Source organism: Mustelus asterias, unplaced genomic scaffold (genome assembly GCF_964213995.1).
Source record: "Mustelus asterias unplaced genomic scaffold, sMusAst1.hap1.1 HAP1_SCAFFOLD_2637, whole genome shotgun sequence".
Classification (NCBI taxonomy): Eukaryota; Metazoa; Chordata; class Chondrichthyes; order Carcharhiniformes; family Triakidae; genus Mustelus; species Mustelus asterias.
This window is the reverse complement of record NW_027592582.1, coordinates 21-21,740: the sequence shown is the minus strand read 5'-3', so window position 1 is coordinate 21,740 and position 21,720 is coordinate 21. Positions and strand designations below refer to the sequence as shown.

The window sequence follows — 21,720 nt, the reverse complement described above, 5'->3', positions numbered from 1 at the left end:
TTTTTCACTAGCCTACCATGAGGGACTTTGTCAAACGCTTTACTAAAGTCCATATAGACAACATCCACGGCCCTTCCTTCGTCAACCATTCTGGTCACTTCTTCAAAAAACACCACCAGGTTAGTGAGGCATGACCTCCCTCTCACAAAACCATGCTGACTATCGTTAATGAGTTTATTCCTTTCTAAATGCACATACATCCTATCTCTAAGAATCTTCAACAACTTCCCCACCACGGACGTCAAGCTCACCGGCCTATAATTACCCGGGTTATCCTTCCTACCCTTCTTAAATCACGGGACCACATTGGCTATCCTCCAATCCTCTGGGACCTCACCTGCGTCCAGTGACGAGACAAAGATTTGCGTCAGAGGCCCAACGATTTCACCTCTCGTCTCCCTGAGCAGCCTTGGATAGATTCCATCAGGCCCTGGGGATTTGTCAGTCTTTATATTCTCTAACAAACCCAACACTTCCTAGGGGATTTTCACAGTAACTTCATTGCAGTGTTAATGTAAGCCTTACTTGTGACTAATAAACTTTTTTTTTAATTGATAGATTGCTGGAGACCTAATGACATCAAGGGGTATGGGGATAGCGTGAGAAACTGAAGTTGAACCATGATCTAATTGAATGGTGGAGCAGGTTCAATGGGCTGAATGGCCTACCCCCGAAACACTCAGCAGGTCTGGCAGCAGCCTTCTATTCAGACTTCCAGCATCTGCAGTACATTACTCTTCTTTAATTCTATATCTGGTCAATACAAGGTTGGATTTAAATAAAGCAGCAGAATCATGCCCCAAAAATATTTCTGCCAAAGTTCTCATTGACGAGCAAAATCTGAACCCTCATACATCAACTGCAAATGATCCATTTACCACCCAAAATCATTTCATATTTACATGGGCATTACTACAGCAATCAGTTATATCCACAAATTCAGCGATCACACCAAGGTTTTTGAAGTTTAATTACCATGTGGTGGCATGGGCATACCACCTTCTGCTGGCGTGTGGAGAGGTACAAATCCTGGCTCATAAGGAGGTGGTCCGCCATCTGGTGGGACGGGATATCCTTGAGGTTGAGTGGTAGTAGGCGGCATATACACTAAAGAAACATGAAGAAATATTTTTGACTTGGTAACAAAAGTACAACTGATAAAAATAATAGTGTAAACTATGAACTTAAGCACTTGTTTATCAAGATGAAATACAGCTGAGAACTCTAATCTCTGTCTGCTTCCGTCTCATTTAACAACCTTCAAATAAAATACTCAGCCAAGAATGCTGTACTTGTGAGCGAATCCCAACTGTCCACATCTTTTGAGAAGGTGATTCTTGCCTTGAGGTACATGCTTTGGAAAACTAATGGTAACCCCCTCCACTCATTCACCTCATACTGATGCACACATTCAAACTATAGGATCTACACTCATCTAACAGTTACAATTCTGGGTGGAATTATTGAAATGAAGGAAATAATAAGACATCAAAATCAATTAAACCGACCAATAATGTAAAATATTTTTGATCCTTTCATCTCCTCCAAGATCTCAATTTGTAAGCATTTTCATTAACAGAGCAAACATTTCCTTAAATACATTCAAGGAATTTTTTTTTTTTTAATTGTAAAGTCATTGAGGATCTACGGCTCCTGGATGTTTAATTGTTTCCCAGTGGTAGCTTCCTAGAACCGCTTTGCTTTTCATTTTTTATTTTCCTTCCGATTTACTGTTGTTCTACACTGAGCCAATGTGTTATGACAGACAAGGAAAGGTGTACACTAGGAACTAGACTTTTAACAGATTTAAAATTCTATATGGATTATTCAGCATGCTTTAAAATCATTCAAATACATGAACTTAGACTTCCATAATGTAAATCCTAATCATAGAGTCCCTATGATAGATTGGGAGAGTTGTTGATAGTGCCAGGGATTGTCAGAGGATACAACAAGATATGGATAGATTGGAGACTTGGCGCAGAAATGACAGATTAAGTTTAGAATCATAGAATCCCTACAGTACAGGAGGAGATCATTAGGTCCATCAAGTCTGTACCGACTACAATCCCACCCAGGCCCTACTCACGCAACCCCACGCATTTACCCTGCTAATCCCCCTGACACTAGGGTCAATTTTAGCATGGCCAATCAACCTAACCCGAACATCTTTGGACTGTAGGAGGAAACCGGAGCACCCGGAGGAAACCCACGCAGACAGGGGGAGAACATGCAAACTCCACACAGGCAGTGAACAGAGGTCAGAATCAAACCCGGGTCCCTGGTACTGTGAGGCATCAGTGCTGACCACTGTGCCACCGTGCTGCCCTATGTTAGGTTAGTAAAGATTTTTAAACCCTCAGACATTAAGTCACTGGCAGGACTACCAGCATCGAGTTAAATGACTTTAAAACGGACTTATAAGCTAACAAGAAAGCAGTTTACACACATGAAATGCAGTAAGAGATTTTAAAAAGTGATGATTTAAAGAACATGCAATCTAATATTTTGAATGTATTAATATATTTTTAATAATCATTGTTCACTTTAGCCAAAGGCAGGTTGCCGCAAAGCATTCATGGTAAAGGGCATTAGGATAAAGGCATATTCTAAGGGAATATTGAAATCTTGGAAATATGCAAGTTACCAGCAGAGTTCCTAATAGTAAGAACATTTAGAACACTTAAACTTCATGAATAGGGTTTATTCACTATCCAGATAAGATGGCTGCATGCCCAGGCGTGGAATGTGTTAATCTGATTTGGCAGTGACCTGTAGGGGAAACCTATGGGAACGTTTACTTTGAACTTTGTGGCTGGCGTCTGAGGTTACTAGGCAACAGAGGAAGATGCTTCAGCCAAAAGGGGAGGAAGCATCCGGATTCTAAGGACTAATGAACTGCCATTATGCTAGAGGGTATGATGAAATTGGCTAAAGTATATGACAGGTATCATTATCGATTTATATATAATGAAGATGATTGATTTAAAGCTAATGAAAGGCGGCAGTAATTGATAAGAAAATCTATAATTGATCTGTTTTGAATTGTAAATATCAGAATTCATTGACGAGGTCTAGCTGCTCCATCTTGGGAGCTGCCCCGACCTTTTGAGGATTTTTCCTGGTGGCCGCTAGTCAAAATAAAGGTTACTTCTTTAAACTGAGAAACTAGCTTTGTGAGTCTTGTATTGTCTGAAGTTTCTGCTGGTACCCGGCCACCTTCGAAAACGCCACCAACATATCATAAAATCATTTTTGTAACACTTTTAAAATTATACTCTAGGTCTAATTATTCATTTTAGCATTCTGATTGCTGTACTTTGTGAATAAAAATATTATAAACAAAGTACGGGCAGAATGGTGGCACAACAGTTATGGGCAGCACAGTGGCAAGCACTGCTGCCTCATACTGCCAGGGAGTCAGGCTCAATTCCTGCCTTTTGTCACTGTGTGGAGTTTGCACATTCTCCCATGTCTGTGTGGGTTTCCTCCTGGTGCTCCAGTTTCCCCTCTCAGTCCAAAGATGTGCAGGTTAGGTTGATTGGCCATGCTAAATTGCTCCTTAGTGTCGCAAGATGTGTAGGTTAGATGGATTGCCCATGGTAAATGTATGGGGATAGGTTGGGGGAGAGGGAGGGCCTGGGTGGGATTCTCGGTCAGACAGTTGGTGCAGACTTGATGGACCGAATGGCCTCTGCTGCACTGTAGGGATTCTATGATTCTGTTGATAGCATTAATAATTCAGATCACACAAAACAATTTTTAAGTTTCTGAAGTCTTCATTCAAGATGTTTTCAATGCGTAGGAAGATCTAGTCTCCAAGTATTTAATTTCACCAGGTTTCCCTTAAAATATTTCAGTCAAGATTTTGTTTCTACCTGTTGACGGTGGCTGTCCTCCTTTCTCTTCAAGTAATGGAGCAGAAGGCCCCCCAGGATATGGAGGTGGTGGTTCTTCCGACATGGTTCACCACTGTTGATAAAAATAGACAAATTAACCAGGAAACCAAATTCTTCTCTACTTTCAATTAGTTCTGTCCTTTTAAATAGAGATTTCCAAATTTATGTCAGTAACCACCCAATATACGTTCATACAGAACTGAAGACCATTAAACCCACAACTCAACTTTAAACACTTTTATTAAACCTCCCATAATCTCCCCTCTGTTGCAAGAAAAACAATACCAGTGTTTCTGGTCTCTCCACACAGCTGAAGCCCTTCATCCATGGTACCATTCTGATTCAACTTCTCTGGTTTAATCTCTAAAGCCCTGACATCCTTCCTCAAGGTTGGTGCCCAGAATTGGACACTTCAAAGATGTGCTTGCACGCCACATCCCCTTTAAAATTGTACCATTTAACTGATAGTCTCGCATTTTTCCCTTAAAAATAAATCACTTTACACTTCTCTGCATTAAATTCCATTTGTCACAGGGTCGAGCTAGCATTCACATCAAGCTGCTATTGATTCATCAACAAAGGGTAAACAAGAATACCTAGTGGATGTGTTGGGTTTTGACAGCTTCTCTTCATTATTACACACCACTCAGAATTGTCATGTTGAAGTTGGAAAATTTGACTGGCTATTTCTTGGGAGCAGATCAGCACAATTTCCCATTCCCGAAAGTTATTAGTTATGGAGCGTAGCATGCAACATGCAGTCGGAAACAACTGCCTCGAGGACAGTTCACCAGTTTAGCCTCAATAGCTATTAGGAGAGCAGAAAGATTTTGGAAGAGTACAGGAGTAGTACATTCAAATTGTAGTATGTCAATAATCTCAGCAGTATATGTGAACTTTTACAGAGAAGGTGATTCCACAATGTCACACTGCCCTCAAGTTCTATACAACAGCTTAATAGCTGTGAAACGTTTTAACTGATTCTGTAAGAGTTCTTGAACCACTGAGGCTCATCTGCAGCTTCTCAATAGTTTCTGCTAGAAGCCTACTAAATGCCCATTACTCCAACCATAATCTTACAAAAATCAAATTTTCTAGCCATGCTTGTGGCTTGATGGGATATGAGCATCTCTGGCAAAGCCAGCAACTATTGTCCATTCTTAACCGAATTTGAAAAGTTGGGGGCGAGCCACATTTATGAACCACTGCAGTCCAATTGGTATACGTACACCAATAGAGCTGTTGGAGAGGGAGTTCCAGGATCCTGGAGCCAGCAACAATGATAAAACAGCAATGGGGTGTGCGACTTGGAGAATTTGCACGTGGCGGCATTCCAATGTGTCTGCCGCCCTTGTCCTTCGAGGAAGTAGCCAGCACGGATTTGGAAGGTGTTGAAGGCGGCTTGAGAAATTGCTGCAATGCATCTTGTATATCATTGTTATCATTATGCATTGGTGGCAAAGGTAGTGAATGGGGCACTGATCAAGCAACACGCTTTGTCCTGCACTCAACCAGGCAAGTGGAGAGCATGCTATCAAGTCGACTGCTGTGCCCTGGATGGTGCCAAGCTTCGAGTGTTGTTGGAGTTGCACTCATCCAGGCAAACGGACAGTATTTTAATCACACTCCTGACTTGTGTCTTGTAGATGGTGGACAGGCTTTGGGGAGTCAGAAGGCGAGTTACTCACTGCAGAATTACCAGCCTCTGAACTGCTCTTGCAGCCATGGCATTTATATGGCTGGTCCACAGAACCAAGCCAAGCCTGGGGAAGGGACAGGGAGGACAACAGAGGGAGATGGAGAAAGAAAAATAAACTTGCATTTATATGCAACTTTAATAAACTCAGGACATCCTTGAGCACTTTGTAACCAATGAATTCCATTTGAAATGCAGTCACTTTCATTCCCAATCCAGATGATTACAATTCCCAAATCTAAGATTATAGAATTAGAATCATAGAATCCCTACAGTGCAGAAGGAGGCCATTTGGCCCATCGAATCTGCACTGACAACAATCCCACCCAGGCCCTATCCCCGTAACCCTGCGTATTTAACCTGCTAATCCCCCTGACACTAAGGGGCAATTTAACATGGCCAATCAACCTAACCCGCACATTTTTGGACTGTGGGAGGAAACCAGAGCACTCAGGAAACCCGAGCACTCAGGAAACCCACGCAGACATGGGGAGAACAAAGAACAAAGAAAATTACAGCACAGGATCAGGCCCTTCAACCCTCCAAGCCTGCACCAAACATGCTGCCTGTCTGAACTAAAACCACCTACCCTTCCAGGGACCATATCCCTCTATTCCTATCCTATTCGTGTATTTGTCCAGATGCCCCTTAAAAGTCACTATCGTATCTGCTTCCACTACCTCCCTCGGCAGCGAGCTCCAGGCACCCACCACCCTCTGTAAAAAACTTGCCTCGTACAAAAGGTTGTGAATGTAGTCCAATCCATCACGCAAACCAGTCTCCTATCCACTGACTCTGTTTACACTGCCTGCTGCCTCGGCAAAGCAGCCAGCATAATTAAGGACCCCACGCACCCTGTACATTCTCTCTTCCACATTCTTCCTTCGGGAAAAAGATACAAAAGTCTGAGGTCACGTACCAACCGACTCAAGAACAGCTTCTTCCCTGCTGCCGTCAGACTTTTGAATGGACCTACCTCGCACTAAGTTGATCTTTCGCTACACCTTAGCTATGACTGTAGCACTACATTCTGCACTCTCTTGTTTCTTTCTCTATGAACGGTATGCTCTACATGCAATAAACAATACTTTTCACTGTACGCTAACTCTTAATAATAAATCAAATCAAATCCTTTAAACCTCACCCCTCGCACCTTAAGTCTATGCCCCCTGGTATAAGACTCCTCACAGACACTCACCGAAGATGGGAATTGAACCTGGGTCCTTGGCGCTGTGAGGCAGCAGTGCTAACCACTGTGCCGCCTGCAGTCTTCAGCTGCAACAGGATGTTGAGAGAAATGACGGCCGAGGCACCTGCAATTTCCTTCCCTATTTAATACCCTGATGAGGAAATCATCAGGCTCTTCCGATTAGGTCCATTATTTCCCTCAGCATAATGTTTTCAGTAAAGCTATTACATTCACCAAGTTCTTGCCCTTGACCCATGCCTTAGTACTGTGTCCTGCATCTGTCTTCATAATGGAGACAAAGTTAATTTATCAACTCTGTCATTTTCATGTTGTCAAAGTAGTCTCACTTGTACTCATTATAAATAACACCATATACCCCTTGATAAAGCTCGGAAAATGTTTGCTGTCAGTGCTTTTTCCCCATATTTCCTTTCTGTTGATTTTTATAGCTCTTTTTCAGCTTAGTACAGTCGCATGGTGACTTAATGAAAGCAATTATCTTAGGTTTTAGACAGCATATAAGCACTGGCAGAGCCAACAGGAATGAGTTAAATGATAACTTACATGTAGATGCAGTAAGAGAATTAAACAACTATAATTTTAAAACATAAGCTGATATTCTAAATGTATTTCAAGTATTTTACTGTGATTATACATGTTGGCCAATGCAAGTTCTGCAAGGCACGATGGAAAAGGTGAAAAGTTTGGAGCCAAAGGTTTGGGAACCCATTAGCTAGCAGAACTCATACCTGGAAGATTCTTATTAGGGAACACATTTTGCAATAATAATGAATGGGTTCAGTCACTGCCCAGACACAATAGATACGACCCTGGATGCAGGAACACACATCTATTCAGTTTGGCAGTGAGCCGGTGGAAACCTCCACTTTGACCCCTACTGCAATCAGGCAACAGGGAAGTAGCTTTAGCCAAGAAGGGGGTTAACATTTGGGTTTTATGAACGGAGGCAACAGTGCTAACCACTGTGCCACCGTGTGGGCGGCAGGGTGGCAGAGTGGTTAGCACTGCTGCCTCACAGCGCCAGGGGCTCGGGTTCGATCCCGGGCTTGGATCAATGTCTGTGTGGAATGTCTTGCACATTCTCCCCGTTCATGGGTTTCCTCCGGGTGCTCCGGCTTCCTCCCACAGTCCAAAGACGTGCGGGTTAGGTGGATTGGCCATGCTAAATTGCCCCTTAGCATCAGGGGGACTAGCTGGGGTAAATGTATGGGGTTATAGTGATGGGGCCTGGGTGGGATTGTGATCGGTGCAGATTCGATGGGTCAAATGGCCTCCTCTGGCACTGTAGGGATTCTATGAATGCATCATCATCACGCTGGCAGGTAAATGCAGTTGGCTGAGGGATTTGATTTGTATTGATGTGTGTAAACTAAATGAAATTAATTTTAAACTAATGAAGGGCAGCAAATCTGATAAAGAAAATATATAACTTCTGTTTTTTATAACTTCAGAACTTGCCCAAGAGGTCCGGGTATTCTGTATCTGTGACCATTGAGATAACCTCTTCCATTGATCACTGGTTTTTAATAAAAGTTTTACCTTTTGTCCTGTGACATTGGTTTCCTGAGTCTAATTGCCACCTTGTCGAAAACCCCACTTACACTTAACTACATATTGGAAGCTTTTCCCTTTTAGGGTACTGATTTTGCATTGATATACACCATCCTCTGCCAATGCCATTCTGCCCTGGTCCAGCTAGCTGGGGTTGGATTTCTCTGGTTCCATTTTTATCAAAGTATTTGCAACCAGAGAATCACTATCACTAGTCTTTCATCACATCATTGCACGGTTAACGTAGCTATCCCTCAAGGTCTATATCCTCCCACTCCACCCCCTCCTACTTTTCATCTATACACTGCCTCCCAATGATATCACCCAAAAACACGGGGGGGGGGGGGGGGGGGGGGGGCAGCGGCGGCGGCAGTGGTGAAGACCCAGACTGTTTGCATTCTCAATGTTATATTTAATTGAGTTGAACTTTCAATCATATATCCATGCCGTCAATTACTAGAACCGCCTATTTCCACCTCCATAATATTGCCCATCTCCACCCTGCCTTAGATCCGCTGTTGAAACTCTCAACCATGCTTCTGCTACCTCCAGATTCAATTGCTAGAACACACTTCTGGCTGGCCTCCCATTTTCTACCTTTCATATACTTGAAGTCACTCAGGACTCTGTTGTCCATACCCTTACTCACATCAAACCTCATTGACCCATTACCCATGCTCTGACACTGGCTCTTATGTAAGCCATGCCTAGATTTTAAAATTCTAACCCTCCTTTTCAAAATCCACCATGATCTACCTCCTTATTTCTGCAGTCTCCTCCAGCACTACAACCCTCCAAACGATCTAAACTTCTAATTCGAGCCTCGCAAGCACCCTGATTTTAATCATTCCACCATTGGTGTCTTTGCCTTCAGTTGCAATGACCCGGAGTTCTGGACTTCCTTCCCTAACCTCTCCTCTTACTCGCTTTCTTCCTTTCTTTAAGTTGCCTCTTAAAAACTACAGTACTTGTTTGACCATCAGCCCTAATACCTTCTTATGTAGCCCAATATCATAATTTGTTTTATGATGTCTCTGCAAACACCTAGGGGTGTTTGACATTAAAGATGCCATATAAAAACAAGTTGAATATAATGCACCAATACGGTTTAGAATGCTTCCCAAAGCTTTTGGTTTCTCTGTTAATAGCCTCCCATCTTAAAAGTTTATCTTAATTTTAAAACCTTGATTTTTGACTTCCCTTTCTTCTCAAATATAGAACTTATAAAGTGGAGAAGATGTTTCCATTCGTAGGAGAGACTTCTTCAGCCAGAGGGTGATGAATCTATGGAACTCATTGCCATAGAAGGCTGTGGACGCCAGGTCATGGAGTATATTCAAGACAGAAGTAGATAGGTTCTTGATTGGCATGGGGATCAAAAGTTATGGGGAAAAGGCAGGAGAATGGGGTTGAGAAAATTATCAGCGGAGCAGACTCGATGGGCCGAATGGCCTACTTTTTTTAAGGTATTAAATTCATATCAAATCCAATCCTACCGTGGCTGCCATTTTCAAAATGTTCCTTTACTATAAAATTGATAATGATTTGTTTCTCATTAAATTCAATGTAAACTAGGTTCCTTTGCTCTAAAAGAATATTCCAATTGCATTCTATAAACCTACGACATAACTTGCTCTGTTCCTTCCAGCTTTAGGAAACTAGAACCATTTTTGTTTAGACACAATCTCTATAATTAAATATTCTGCCATGTCATCAGTATGTTCAGGAGGTCAGCTGGCAGCGCTTAGTATCCTTTTCTATCCCTTAATTCTACTCACTGATTATACCAACCAATTAGGTTTACTGAAATCCCTTCTTTTCATTTCAGTGATCATGTTTCAGAAATAGTTACATCTGCTCTTTTCCTAACATCTCCATTCTTCCTAAAGACTCTAAAGCCTGGAATATTTAACTCTCAATTGTGGGATTAGTTTCTAACTTTGCAAACGGATGGGTTTTGGATGAGTTAAAATCACACCCATGTTGTAGCCAGGTCTCTCCATTGGCCACTGCAGCAAACCCTTGGAAGTTGATTGCTTCCAATCAATTGTTTATATTTCTTGAGCTTAGTGCTGTGGCTAGCACTGCTGCCTCTCAGTGCCAGCGACCTGGGTTCAATTCCTGGTTTGGGTCACCGTCTACATTCAGGATTAAAAAGCTGCGCATGTCATAGATCTATTTATAGCATAACTTTTGTAACATTTCTAGAAACTGTAAACATAGCACTAACATCTATCATAGAAATCATAGAAACCCTACAGTGCAGAAGGAGGCCATTCGGCCCATCGAGTCTGCACCGACCACAATCCTACCCAGGCCCTACCCCCACATATTTTACCCGCTAATCCCTCTAACCTACACATCCCAGGACTCTAAGGGGCAATTTTTTTTTTTAACCTGGCCAATCAACCTAACCCGCACATCTTTGGACTGTGGGAGGAAACCGGAGCACCCGGAGGAAACCCACACTGACACGAGGAGAATGTGCAAACTCCACACAGACAGTGACCCGAGCCGGGAATCGAACCCGGGACCCTGGAGCTGTGAAGCAGCAGTGCTAACCACTGTGCTACCGTGCCACCGGTATGATTAATATCTATGATTAGTATCAGCAACATCCAAATATCTAGTTTATACTGTCAAAAATCAAACAAATGCAGATTGTGCGCAAAAAGTAAAATGCGTTTGCTTGAACCTATTTGAGAGCTGTAGCTGAAGATGATAGTCCAGCAGAATGAAATGTAGACCTTTTAATTCCAAATTATGAATGGCGATTCACATCCTTTTGTACAAACGTAGCACTTTCTTCAGCAGTGGTACGAGTCTCCCAAAAATTACAGAGGGATAGCTGCATTTTCCCCACTTCCTCCTCAATAAAGGTAGTCAAGAAAACAGGTAACCTCGTCACGTCAAATTTACCTCAATTTCCATTCAATAAACACTTTTCTAGAAAATGCAACAAAAACCAGCCAAATTAGTTTAAAAGAACAAGGTTTCCTGCCATTACCTGAAAAGAATACTGTTTCATGAACACATCTGGTTGCCAAACATATTTCACCAAGTTAAAGTCCAACAGGTTTGGCGATTCTCTCCACTTTGAGCCGGCAGTTTGCGGTGTCGGTGGTAGCCTTGATGTGGAGTTGCCGGCATTGGACTAGAGTAGGCACAGTAAGTAGTCTCACAACACCAGGTTAAAGTCCAACTTTAACCTGGTGTTGAGAGACTACTTATTGAACCTACCCCAGTCCAACACCGGCAACTCCACATCAAACATAGTTCAGTTTTGGAAATGGAAAATAGTCAAGTCATTCTGTTATCAGATTAATGCTTGAACCTTTCCATTGCGGTGATATCAATTGCAGTATTTGACAGAGGTATTTCAGCCTGTGTGATGGAACCCGAGTGAATAGTTTTGTGTAACCTCACCTCCCATAAATAGATGTAGATGCTGAGAGGTTGTTTACCTTCATGGGAGAGTCTAGGACCTGAGGGCATAACCTCAGTAAGGGATTGCCCATTTAAGACAGATGAGGAGGAACTTCTTCTCAGAGGGTAGTGAATCTGGAATTCTTTGCTGCAGAGGGCTGGAGAGGCTGGGGGGGTCATTAAGTATGTTCAAGGCTGAGTTGATAGATTTTTAATCAGTAAGGGAATCAAGGGTTATGAGGATAAGGCAGGAAAGTGGAGAAGAGGATTATCATACCAGGTCTGTCATGATCTCATTGAATGGCGGAGCTGACTCGATGGCCTACGTCTTATCGTCTTTGTGGACTAGAATCTTCTATCTCGTGGTATTCCACCCTATATCTTTTGGGAATTTATAAACTACCCTTTGTACTATATTTCTCCTCCACTCTGTAGAAAATGATAATAATGCACAGCACTTCAGTTGGGCTCTGATTCCAAGTTAAATAACTGGATTTCTTTATTAAAAAAAAGCAAGCAGGACACACACAAAGTTACGCATGTTTATACCAATGACAGAAAACGACAAGGTCTTTAAACACAGAGTATACCGAATGAGCCTTCAAATCAAATTGCTTTACAACAATTTTAACACGTGCTTGGGCTCTTGATATGAAGACAAACGCTATTTCCTTATTCTCATGATTATTTCTTTCCTCTCGACCAGTAAGGGGCATTCCTTTATGCATAGTTGTAGATGATCTTAAAATGTGTTTTTATAATTTTTGGTAGCTTACTCTCATTCTAATTTTTCCTTCATCAATTTTGATCATTCTTTCCTGGTTTGTATAACTATCCCAATCCTCAACCTTAATACATTTCAAGCTTATTACTATCCATACAACCACAGTATCCCTACAGTGCAGAAAGAGGCCATCCGGCCCATCAAGTCTGCACCTTTGCACCCCTCCCCCCTAGCATTCACCATGGATAATTCACCTAACCCGCACATCTTTGGACTGTGGGAGGAAACAGGAGCACCCGGAGGAAACTCATGCAGACACAGGAGAATGTGCAAACTCCACACAGACAGTCATCCAAGGACGGAATCAAACGCAGGTACCTGGTGCTGAGACACAACACTGTGCCACCCATCTTTAGATAGCCATAGTTGGATCATTTTTCCCCATGGAGTTTTTATTTCTCAATGGGATCTAGATTCATTGAGAATTAGGATATTTTTCTAAAAGCGTTCAGCATTGCTCATCTACTGTCATACCTCAATCGAACTTCCTAATCTACGTTAGCCAACTCACCCCCCATGCATATATAATTGACTCCAAGTTTAATACTCCAGTTTCAGACTTATACACATCATGCTCTCCCATCCTCATAGGCAAGAAGAATCGCAAACTTTTTGGATAAGAGCAATGGTTGAAGTTCCTCCAGCCTGCACCTGGGGTTCCCTTACATTCTCAATTCAGTCAGACCCTCCCATCCCTAACCACTAACCAGCCCTGTACCACTTATTAACTCGAGGCATGTGACTAGCTCCTGGTTCAAAGTGTCTCGGTAACCCTTCCCATTCTTATGCCCTGCAATTTCCGTACCTTGGACTCAACAAGTGTTACGTTTTGGTAGGAAAGATGAGGAGAACAATACAAATAATGTATAAGGGATCCTGGGCTTTAAAAATAAAGAAGTTTAACAATACCAGGTTAAAGTCCAACAGGTTTATTTGGTAGCAAAAGCCATAAGCACTTTCGGAGCCTTAAGCCGCTTCTTCAGGTGAAGAAGGTGCTTAAGGTTCCGAAAGCTTGTGTGGCTTTTGCTACCAAATAAACCTTTTGGACTTTAACCTGGTGTTGTTAAACTTCTTACTGTGTTTACCCCAGTCCAATGCCGGCATCTCCACATCATTTAAAAATAAATGCAGAGAATACAAAAATAAGGAAGTTATGATAAACCTTTAGAAAACATTGGTTTTGCCTCAACTGGAATATTATGCCTAATTGCACTTTAGGAAGGACGCAGAAAAGATTTGAGGATGATTCTAGTATCAAAAAGCAGAGATAGTTTGTATTGTTGGATATTAGAAATAATGTATAGATGAGTTTAATTTAGTGTTTCTGTGCAAGCAAGGTTACATCCCTAGTTAGGGGCCATTTTAAGAGAGACAAACCTTGTGATTGTGCTTTAGCTGAATTCATACCAAACGGAACTAGGAAACTTGACAGAGAACAGTTCTCTCAGCTCGACCACAAGCAGACGTAGGACAAGCGAGCTGCAAAAAGCCAGACTTCCCGGAAAGCACACCAGAAATGAAAGAACAGCTAGTTATGGGAACTAGAGAATGAAGAGAAAGTTTGAAGTCAAAGGAAAAAACTGAAACTAGAATTGGAACAGAATACTGATCATTGAAATCAGACAGAACTGAGAAGAAGTTTGACTAATGAGAAGCCAACAACATTTAAAGTTATCCTAAGTTTTGTGATATTTTACTGCAGCCCATGAAGCGATAGTTGAAGCATTTGGGAAGCAATTATGGCTGGCTTTCTAAGAGTTTGTGCAAAAGCTTGAAAGCATTCAAGACAAAGGAATGCTGAAAGGAGAGTTGGAAAGCCTGGAGGTGGATCCTTGATGATAACAGCTGAGGGAAAGCATTGTTTGAAATATTTTAAAGCATGCCTTTTTGGGAGTGGAGCTTGGAAATATGTGAGACAATCATTTGCAGAGAATTTGGGGACAAATCCACAGAAGATCGTCACTTAGTTTCAGAGTGGGATGTTGTCTGACCACAGTTAGTCTTCTGGGTTACAGGGACTGTGTGTTTACCGAAAACCTTATAACAAAAATATATATTTTATAACCTGTTTTATCCTCAAAATGTGTACATTTGTGAAGACAAATGGGAGTGAAGGAGTATCATATTATAGTTAAACTTTTCATGTTTAATACATTTGTTGTTAAAAGCTAATTGGCAGTGCTGTGACTTTGTTCATCCACGTTTTCTAAAATAGTTAAAATTATGATCTTTGGAGCCAGGGTTCCATTCTGGGATGTTCCTGTCCAGTACTATCAACTGCGATCATAACATCACCACGACCTTGCCTGTCATGGAAGAGTTAGACAGTGAGGTAGAGATCAACAAGGCCACTGACTATCTTGCCAGTAAAGCCTCAGAAAACGATGATGTTCCAATCAAAAGTGAAGGACTGGCACAGCTACATCTTCCTGAACTATTGTCTCTCTGTTGGAAGAAATGATCTGTGCCATAAGAAATGCATGGTGCAAGAATGGTACAAAAACTAGGGGGACCTGCAGTCACTGAAACAATTATCGAGGTATGTCCTTGCTAAGCATCCTGGGGAAGGTCTTTGCTTGCATTGCTCTGACTAAATCGCAGACCCTGACATCACACATCCGAGTCTCAGTGCAGCTTCAGAGCTGGCAGATTAACAGTAGGCATGATTTTCTCACCTGGGCAGTTACAGGAAAAGTGTTGTGAACAGTGCAGACCAATTCTATATCATCTTCATAGACCTCAAGGCCATTGACCTCATTAGCAGAGATTCTCTCTTCAAACTGCTGCAGGAAAATAGGCTGCCCACCTGGATTCCTGGGTGTCATTTTTACTTTCCACGAGAACAAGCACAGTTCCAGCAGTGACAATGGAGCAAATTAAAATACTTTCAAGATCAGCATTGGGGTAAAGCAGGGCTGCACCTTGGCATGGCACCAACTCTGGCACATTCTTCACCATGTTGCCATTGCTTGCTATCAGCAGACATTCATGGATTGCAGATGTGGATGACCTGTTGATCTTGTGCCAATCACAAGCTGCTGGTAGAGCATGTCTTTGAGAACGCAGCCTCCATCTATTTAGCTCACATAACCCAGCCAATGGAATCACCATTGACACAAGAGGCCAAACATGCTTGAAGTCCCTGCATGATGATGTATTTCTTTACCTGGCACTCTGCCCTACTAGAAGATGCTCAATATTCATCTGATGCAGCAGAGGAAGCTGTTCAGCTGCTTTGCTTGGCTTTCATAAGTTGCCATGCCCCATTATGGTAAAGGAGAGTGCTGAGAACACAAGCCTGTGATACATGGACGTTTGCAAGCAAGATCTCAGGTGACTAGTGCATGGGAAATCCTTGCTGTTGACTCGAGTGCCTGGGGCCAAGCAGTGAGGAAGGGTGTGGAAAAAGTAGAAGACAAAATAAATGACGAGATGGCTGAAAAGAGAGCCTGCCAGAATTGTTTTTAAAAATCAGTCGACCTTGAGCCAATACCATCTACAGAAGGGATGACCACTGACATCATCCTCTATAGTCACAACAGGCAACGTTCAATCCAGAAGTGACCTACACACCGAGAGCAATCCATTGTCTCCTGAGATGGACTGATGCCTACTGTTTACATGCCAGGAGATAACGTTTTAATTTATGTTGACTGCCATTCTATTCTCATATTCTGTCTTACCAGCCTTATTTTCCTCTTCTCAACCTATTCTTCTTGCTTGAAGATTTCACCAGGCATACATCATGCACATACTTTTTATTTCATCACATTCTCCATCTCATCATCTAAGGAGTTCTGGCTTTGACTTCATCCTTGTTGTAATGTACCTAACCTGTACCTGAGACATTTCCTCCTTAACAATCACCCAATTTTCCATTACAGTTTCTCCTACTAATCTTTTGCTCCATTTTAGCCCGGCTCGCTCTCCTTTCACCCCATTTGAAGATAACCCTCTTCCAATTTACTTGTGCATTTTAGATTGTTTCTCGTTCTTTGCCATTATTAGTCTAAAGGTTATGATACAATGATCACTCTTACCCAATTTATCGCCCCCACCCCCAAGATTTGGTCCAGCTCATTTCCCAGTTTCAGATCCAGCAATATCTCCTTCCTAGTTGACCCAAACAAAGAACAAAGAACAATACAGCACAGGAACAGGCCCTTCGGCCCTCCAAGCCCACGCCGTTCCCTGGTCCAAACTAGACCATTCTTTTGTATCCCTCCATTCCCACTCCGTTCATATGGCTGTCTAGATAAGTCTTAAACGTTCCCAGTGTGTCCGCCTCCACCACCTTGCCTGGCAGCGCATTCCAGGCCCCCACCACCCTCTGTGTAAAATATGTCCGTCTGATATCTGTGTTAAACCTCCCCCCCTTCACCTTGAACCTATGACCCCTCGTGAACGTCACCACCGACTTGGGGAAAAGCTTCCCACCGCTCACCCTATCTATGCCTTTCATAATTTTATACATCTCTATTAAGTCTCCCCTCATCCTCCGTCTTTCCAGGGAGAACAACCCCAGTTTACCCAATCTCTCCTCATAACTAAGCCCCTCCATACCAGGTAACATCCTGGTAAACCTCCTCTGTACTCTCTCCAAAGCCTCCACGTCCTTCTGGTAGTGTGGCGACCAGAACTGGACGCAGTATTCCAGATGCGGCCGAACCAACGTTCTATACATCTGCAACATCAGACCCCAACTTTTATACTCTATGCCCCGTCCTATAAAGGCAAGCATGCCATATGCCTTCTTCACCACCTTCTCCACCTGTGACGTCACTTTCAAGGATCTGTGGACTTGCACACCCAGGTCCCTCTGCGTATCTACACCCTTTATGGTTCTGCCATTTATCGTATAGCTCCTCCCTACATTATTTCTACCAAAATGCATCACTTCGCATTCATCAGGATTGAACTCCATCTGCCATTTCTTTGCCCAAATTTCCAGCCTATCTATATCCTTCTGTAGCTTCTGACAATGCTCCTCACTATCTGCAAGTCCTGCCAATTTTGTGTCGTCCGCAAACTTACTGATCACCCCAGTTACACCTTCTTCCAGATCATTTATATAAATCACAAACAGCAGAGGTCCCAATACAGAGCCCTGCGGTACACCACTAGTCACAGGCCTCCAGCCGGAAAAAGACCCTTCCACTACCACCCTCTGTCTTCTGTGACCAAGCCAGTTCTCCACCCATCTAGCCACCTCCCCCTTTATCCCATGAGATCCAACCCTTTTCACCAGCCTACCATGAGGGACTTTGTCAAATGCTTTACTAAAGAATGTACTGGTCAAGGAAGTTGTCCTGAAATTCCTCCCCCTCCTTATCCTTTACTCTAACACAATCCCAACAGATATTTCAACAATTAAAGTCCCACAACCACTCTGTAGTTCTGCCATATCTTGGATTGCCCTGCAAATTCACCCCTTTCTCTAAATACTTGCAGGTCAACAGAGCATGCCCAGTGGTGTGATCATACCCTTTTTGCTTCTCAACTCTACAGTGGCACAGTGGTTAATACAGCTCCTTCACAGCACCAGGGACCTGGCTCAATTCCAGCCTTGAGTGACTGTCTGTGTGAGTTTACACATTCTCCGTGTCTGCGTGGGTTTCCTACCACACTCCAAAATGTGCAGGTTAGGTTAACTGGCCATGCTAAATTGCACCTTAAATCATAGAAATCATAGAAACCCTACAGTGCAGAAGGAGGCCATTCGGCCCATCGAGTCTGCACCGACCACAATCCCACCCAGGCCCTACCCCCACATATTTACCCACTAATCCCTCTAACCTACGCATCTCAGGACTCTAAGGGGCAATTTTTAACCTGGCCAATCAACCTAACCCGCACATCTTTGGACTGTGGGAGGAAACCGGAGCACCCGGAGGAAACCCACGCAGACACGAGGAGAATGTGCAAACTCCACACAGACAGTGACCCGAGCCGGGAATCGAACCCGGGACCCTGGAGCTGTGAAGCAGCAGTGCTAACCACTGTGCTACCGTGCCGCCCAGGATGTCCCAGGATGTATAGGTTAGGGAGATTAGTGGGGTAAATAAGTGGGGTTACAGTGAGGGTCTGAGTGGGATGCTCTGTTAGTGGATTGGGTGCAGGCTCGATGGGCCGAATGACCTGCTTCTGTAGGGATTCTATGATTCTGTGATATAGATTCTGTCCTTGCCTCAAGGACATCTTTGCTCTCCCACAGTACAATGTCTTCCCTAGTCTGTTATATTCTTACTGGTGCTTTGTAGATAGTGGGGAGTCCTGAACAGCAAGTTTTACTCAGATAAATTGATGAATATTTTATTCACTGCTTAAACGTTTTAAATCTTGATGACTTGTGAATTTGGGACGGATACAAGATGCACACAAAAAAGTTTCCTTCAACTAAACACCAAATGTGGACCTTGGAACTTCCCAAATTATTTTTACAGCCAATTAGGTACTTTTGAAGAATAGCTACATATATTTACACTTAAAACACATTGGTTTTAAAACTCCGAGACTTTCTGTGGTTATAGAAAGACAAATAAATGCAAATTTTTCTTTTCAAATTACGACATTAAGATACATTAATATAGCAACTTAAATGTAGCAAAACTTAAGACATTTCACAAGAGTGTTACCACATAAAATCTGACACTGAGGCATACAAGGAGATATTAGAACAGGAGGTCACAATACTAGGTTGTAAGGAGCACCTTAGATGAGAGAGAGGGGGTTTAGGAAGGGAATTCCAGAGCTTAGGGCTGAGGCAGCTGAAGGTATGATCACCAATGGTGCAGTAATTAAAAATAAAACAAAACAGGATGCACAAGAGGTTAGAATTTGCAGAACACCGATATCTCAGTGAGCTCTAGGGCTGGAGGAGGTGACAGAGATATCACAAGGATAATAAAGTTAAAGCTGACAACTTTAAAGTAATAACTGCTACCCAACTTGAAAACAACTTTATACTATAAATCAAAATATCATGTGTGCAAATCACTTACCAAGAATCTTAGAACAACTATCATGCAAAAGGGACAAAAATAGAATATGGGTAGCTAGCTATACAATTTTAATTATAAACTTTGAAATATTCTCAAATATTCTGAATCAAACATTTAAAACCAACTGCAATATCCACATTAAAAAAATCAATTTCATACAGATTTCAATTCCACATGTTAATCCAAATTTTACATTCAGGTGCATACCCCCATCTGAAATGGATCCAGATGGAACAGAAATCAGCCACATTAATGTAGATGTACACAGACAAACAATAAAGAAAGCTCTGCAATGCTTAGTTATCAAATAATCTAGAAATAGATATTATGGCTACCAACCTACGTTGTTGCTTAAATAAATTTTAAAGCAGGGATATAAAATGCTGTATCAAGTTGAGGGGGCTGGGTCTTCATGGAAAAGTACTGGCCAGATATTTTGTTTATAAACACCCTCAAATGATCAGTTTTGTGGCATCACCCTGACATTATATTACACCCAATACTCTGACACTTAATTATTCCAATTAGAGAAATTGCCTCAGGAGGTTTTAACTTGCATTTGTGCCTGGATTGATCGATTAAAATCTTCACCGTCCCTCAAAAAGCATCAACATCAACACCGCAGGGCTCAAGATAGTGAACACTAATGTATGACCAACCACAGAATCATAGAAACCCTACAGTGCAGAAGGAGGCCATTCGGTCCATCGAGTCTGCACCGACCACATTACTGTGCCTTATTTTCAGACTTATTACCAAAGTAACGTTTCTCCTCTGGAATGAGAGAGAGAGGTGGCTTGCCGAAGCCTGGTGCACGCACAGAGGGGAATTATTTACCTCCTGCTTGGGAGAGCCGCTTCTTATCTTCCCCCTCGGGGGGCCTGAGGAATCGAACCGGCAGCGGCAGGGGGAGGAAGAGGGGGAGGCCTCGGCCGACTGAGTGCGCAGGCGCGGAGGCAGGGGGTGTTAAAAGGAGGGGCGCCACGGCGGGCTGGCTGAGTGCGCAGGCGCGGCGGCGCACGGCCCTCTAGGAGCTGTAGTTCCCCCAGCCGCCGCCGGCCGCAGCAAATGACAGAGCGTCCGGGGGCAGTGGACTACAAGTCCCAGAAGACACTGCCGGCAAAACACTCAGGGAGCCCTGCACGGGTAAGAGAGAGAGACAGAGCAGCTAACGGTTCCTGCACCTCTTATTTTACTTTGATCCTCACGATAAAAGGAACAGCTCCCCCGACTCCCAAACCATTATTTTTTTTATTATAAATGTAATTTAGGATTATTAACAGTCAAAGTTTCCTCACAAAAGCCGCTCTCCTGTCCTCGGCGTCCGAGCTGCTGGAGCTGCAGATGTGCCGTCTGCGCATGCGCTCTCCCATCCCCACCTGCATGACATGGTCCATGTGCAACTATGTTCCTTCACTTCCAGCATTCCTGTTTCTGCAAATATAACCTGAGATTGTAAGTGTACTGATGCACCTCAAGAGTGCCACATACTGTATTGAAAGAAACTGCATTTAACTCAAAGTAATGTCTATTTGAACTGTTATATCATGTAGTTTTTAAGTTTATTTATATTAGTGTCATAACATTAACACCACAGTGAAGTCACTGTGAAAATCCCCTAGTTGCCACACTCCAGCGCCTGTTCGGGTACACTGAGGGAGAATTTAGCATGTCCAATGCACCTAACCAGCATGTCTTTTGGATTGCGGGAGGAAACCGGATCACCCGGAGGAAACCCATGCAGACACGGGGAGAACGTGCAGACTCCGCACAGACAGTGACCCAAGCCAGTAATCAAACCTGGGTCCCTGGCATGTGAGGCAGCAGTGCTAACCACTGCCACCTGAACTTTTACCAATTTTAGGAATAAGGTATATCTGTGTTTCTGTCATTTATCCACTGATTTCACTCAAGAACAGGTAATCAAATGCAGCAGTTACAAGCCTTTTACAAAAATAAATTAAGGATTGGAGGTTGACCTATCTTATGGTTGAAACTGGAGTGACTGGAAGCCAGATACAACAGTTCCTGGAAAACTTGAAATGAAAACAGAAACTGCTGCAAACATTCAGGAGTACAGGTCGCATGTTTTCCCATCTGTTGATAGGCCATAGACTTATTTCTCCTCTCGCCACAGAGGCTCCAGACCTGTC

General features: G+C 42.9%; 1 protein-coding gene across 5 annotated transcripts in view; it reads right to left on the bottom strand.

The window, feature by feature from the left end:
- Positions 1-20,944, bottom strand: part of cdip1 (cell death-inducing p53 target 1) — a 38,232-nt gene extending 17,288 nt beyond the window's left edge. The window contains exons 1-3 of one of the 5 annotated variants that reach the window (XM_078207721.1): positions 20,866-20,944; positions 3,879-3,972; positions 976-1,107 (exon numbers count right to left, since the gene is read on the bottom strand). In XM_078207721.1, coding sequence (XP_078063847.1) covers positions 976-1,107; positions 3,879-3,963 — 217 coding nt within the window. In that variant the 5' untranslated portion in view covers positions 3,964-3,972; positions 20,866-20,944. Of the gene's footprint in view, positions 1-975; positions 1,108-3,878; positions 3,973-11,363; positions 11,557-20,124; positions 20,512-20,865 lie in introns of those variants that run through there. The other 4 variants (XM_078207718.1, XM_078207720.1, XM_078207719.1 and 1 more) reach the window with 4 other exon arrangements.
- Positions 20,945-21,720: the final 776 nt, after the last annotated feature.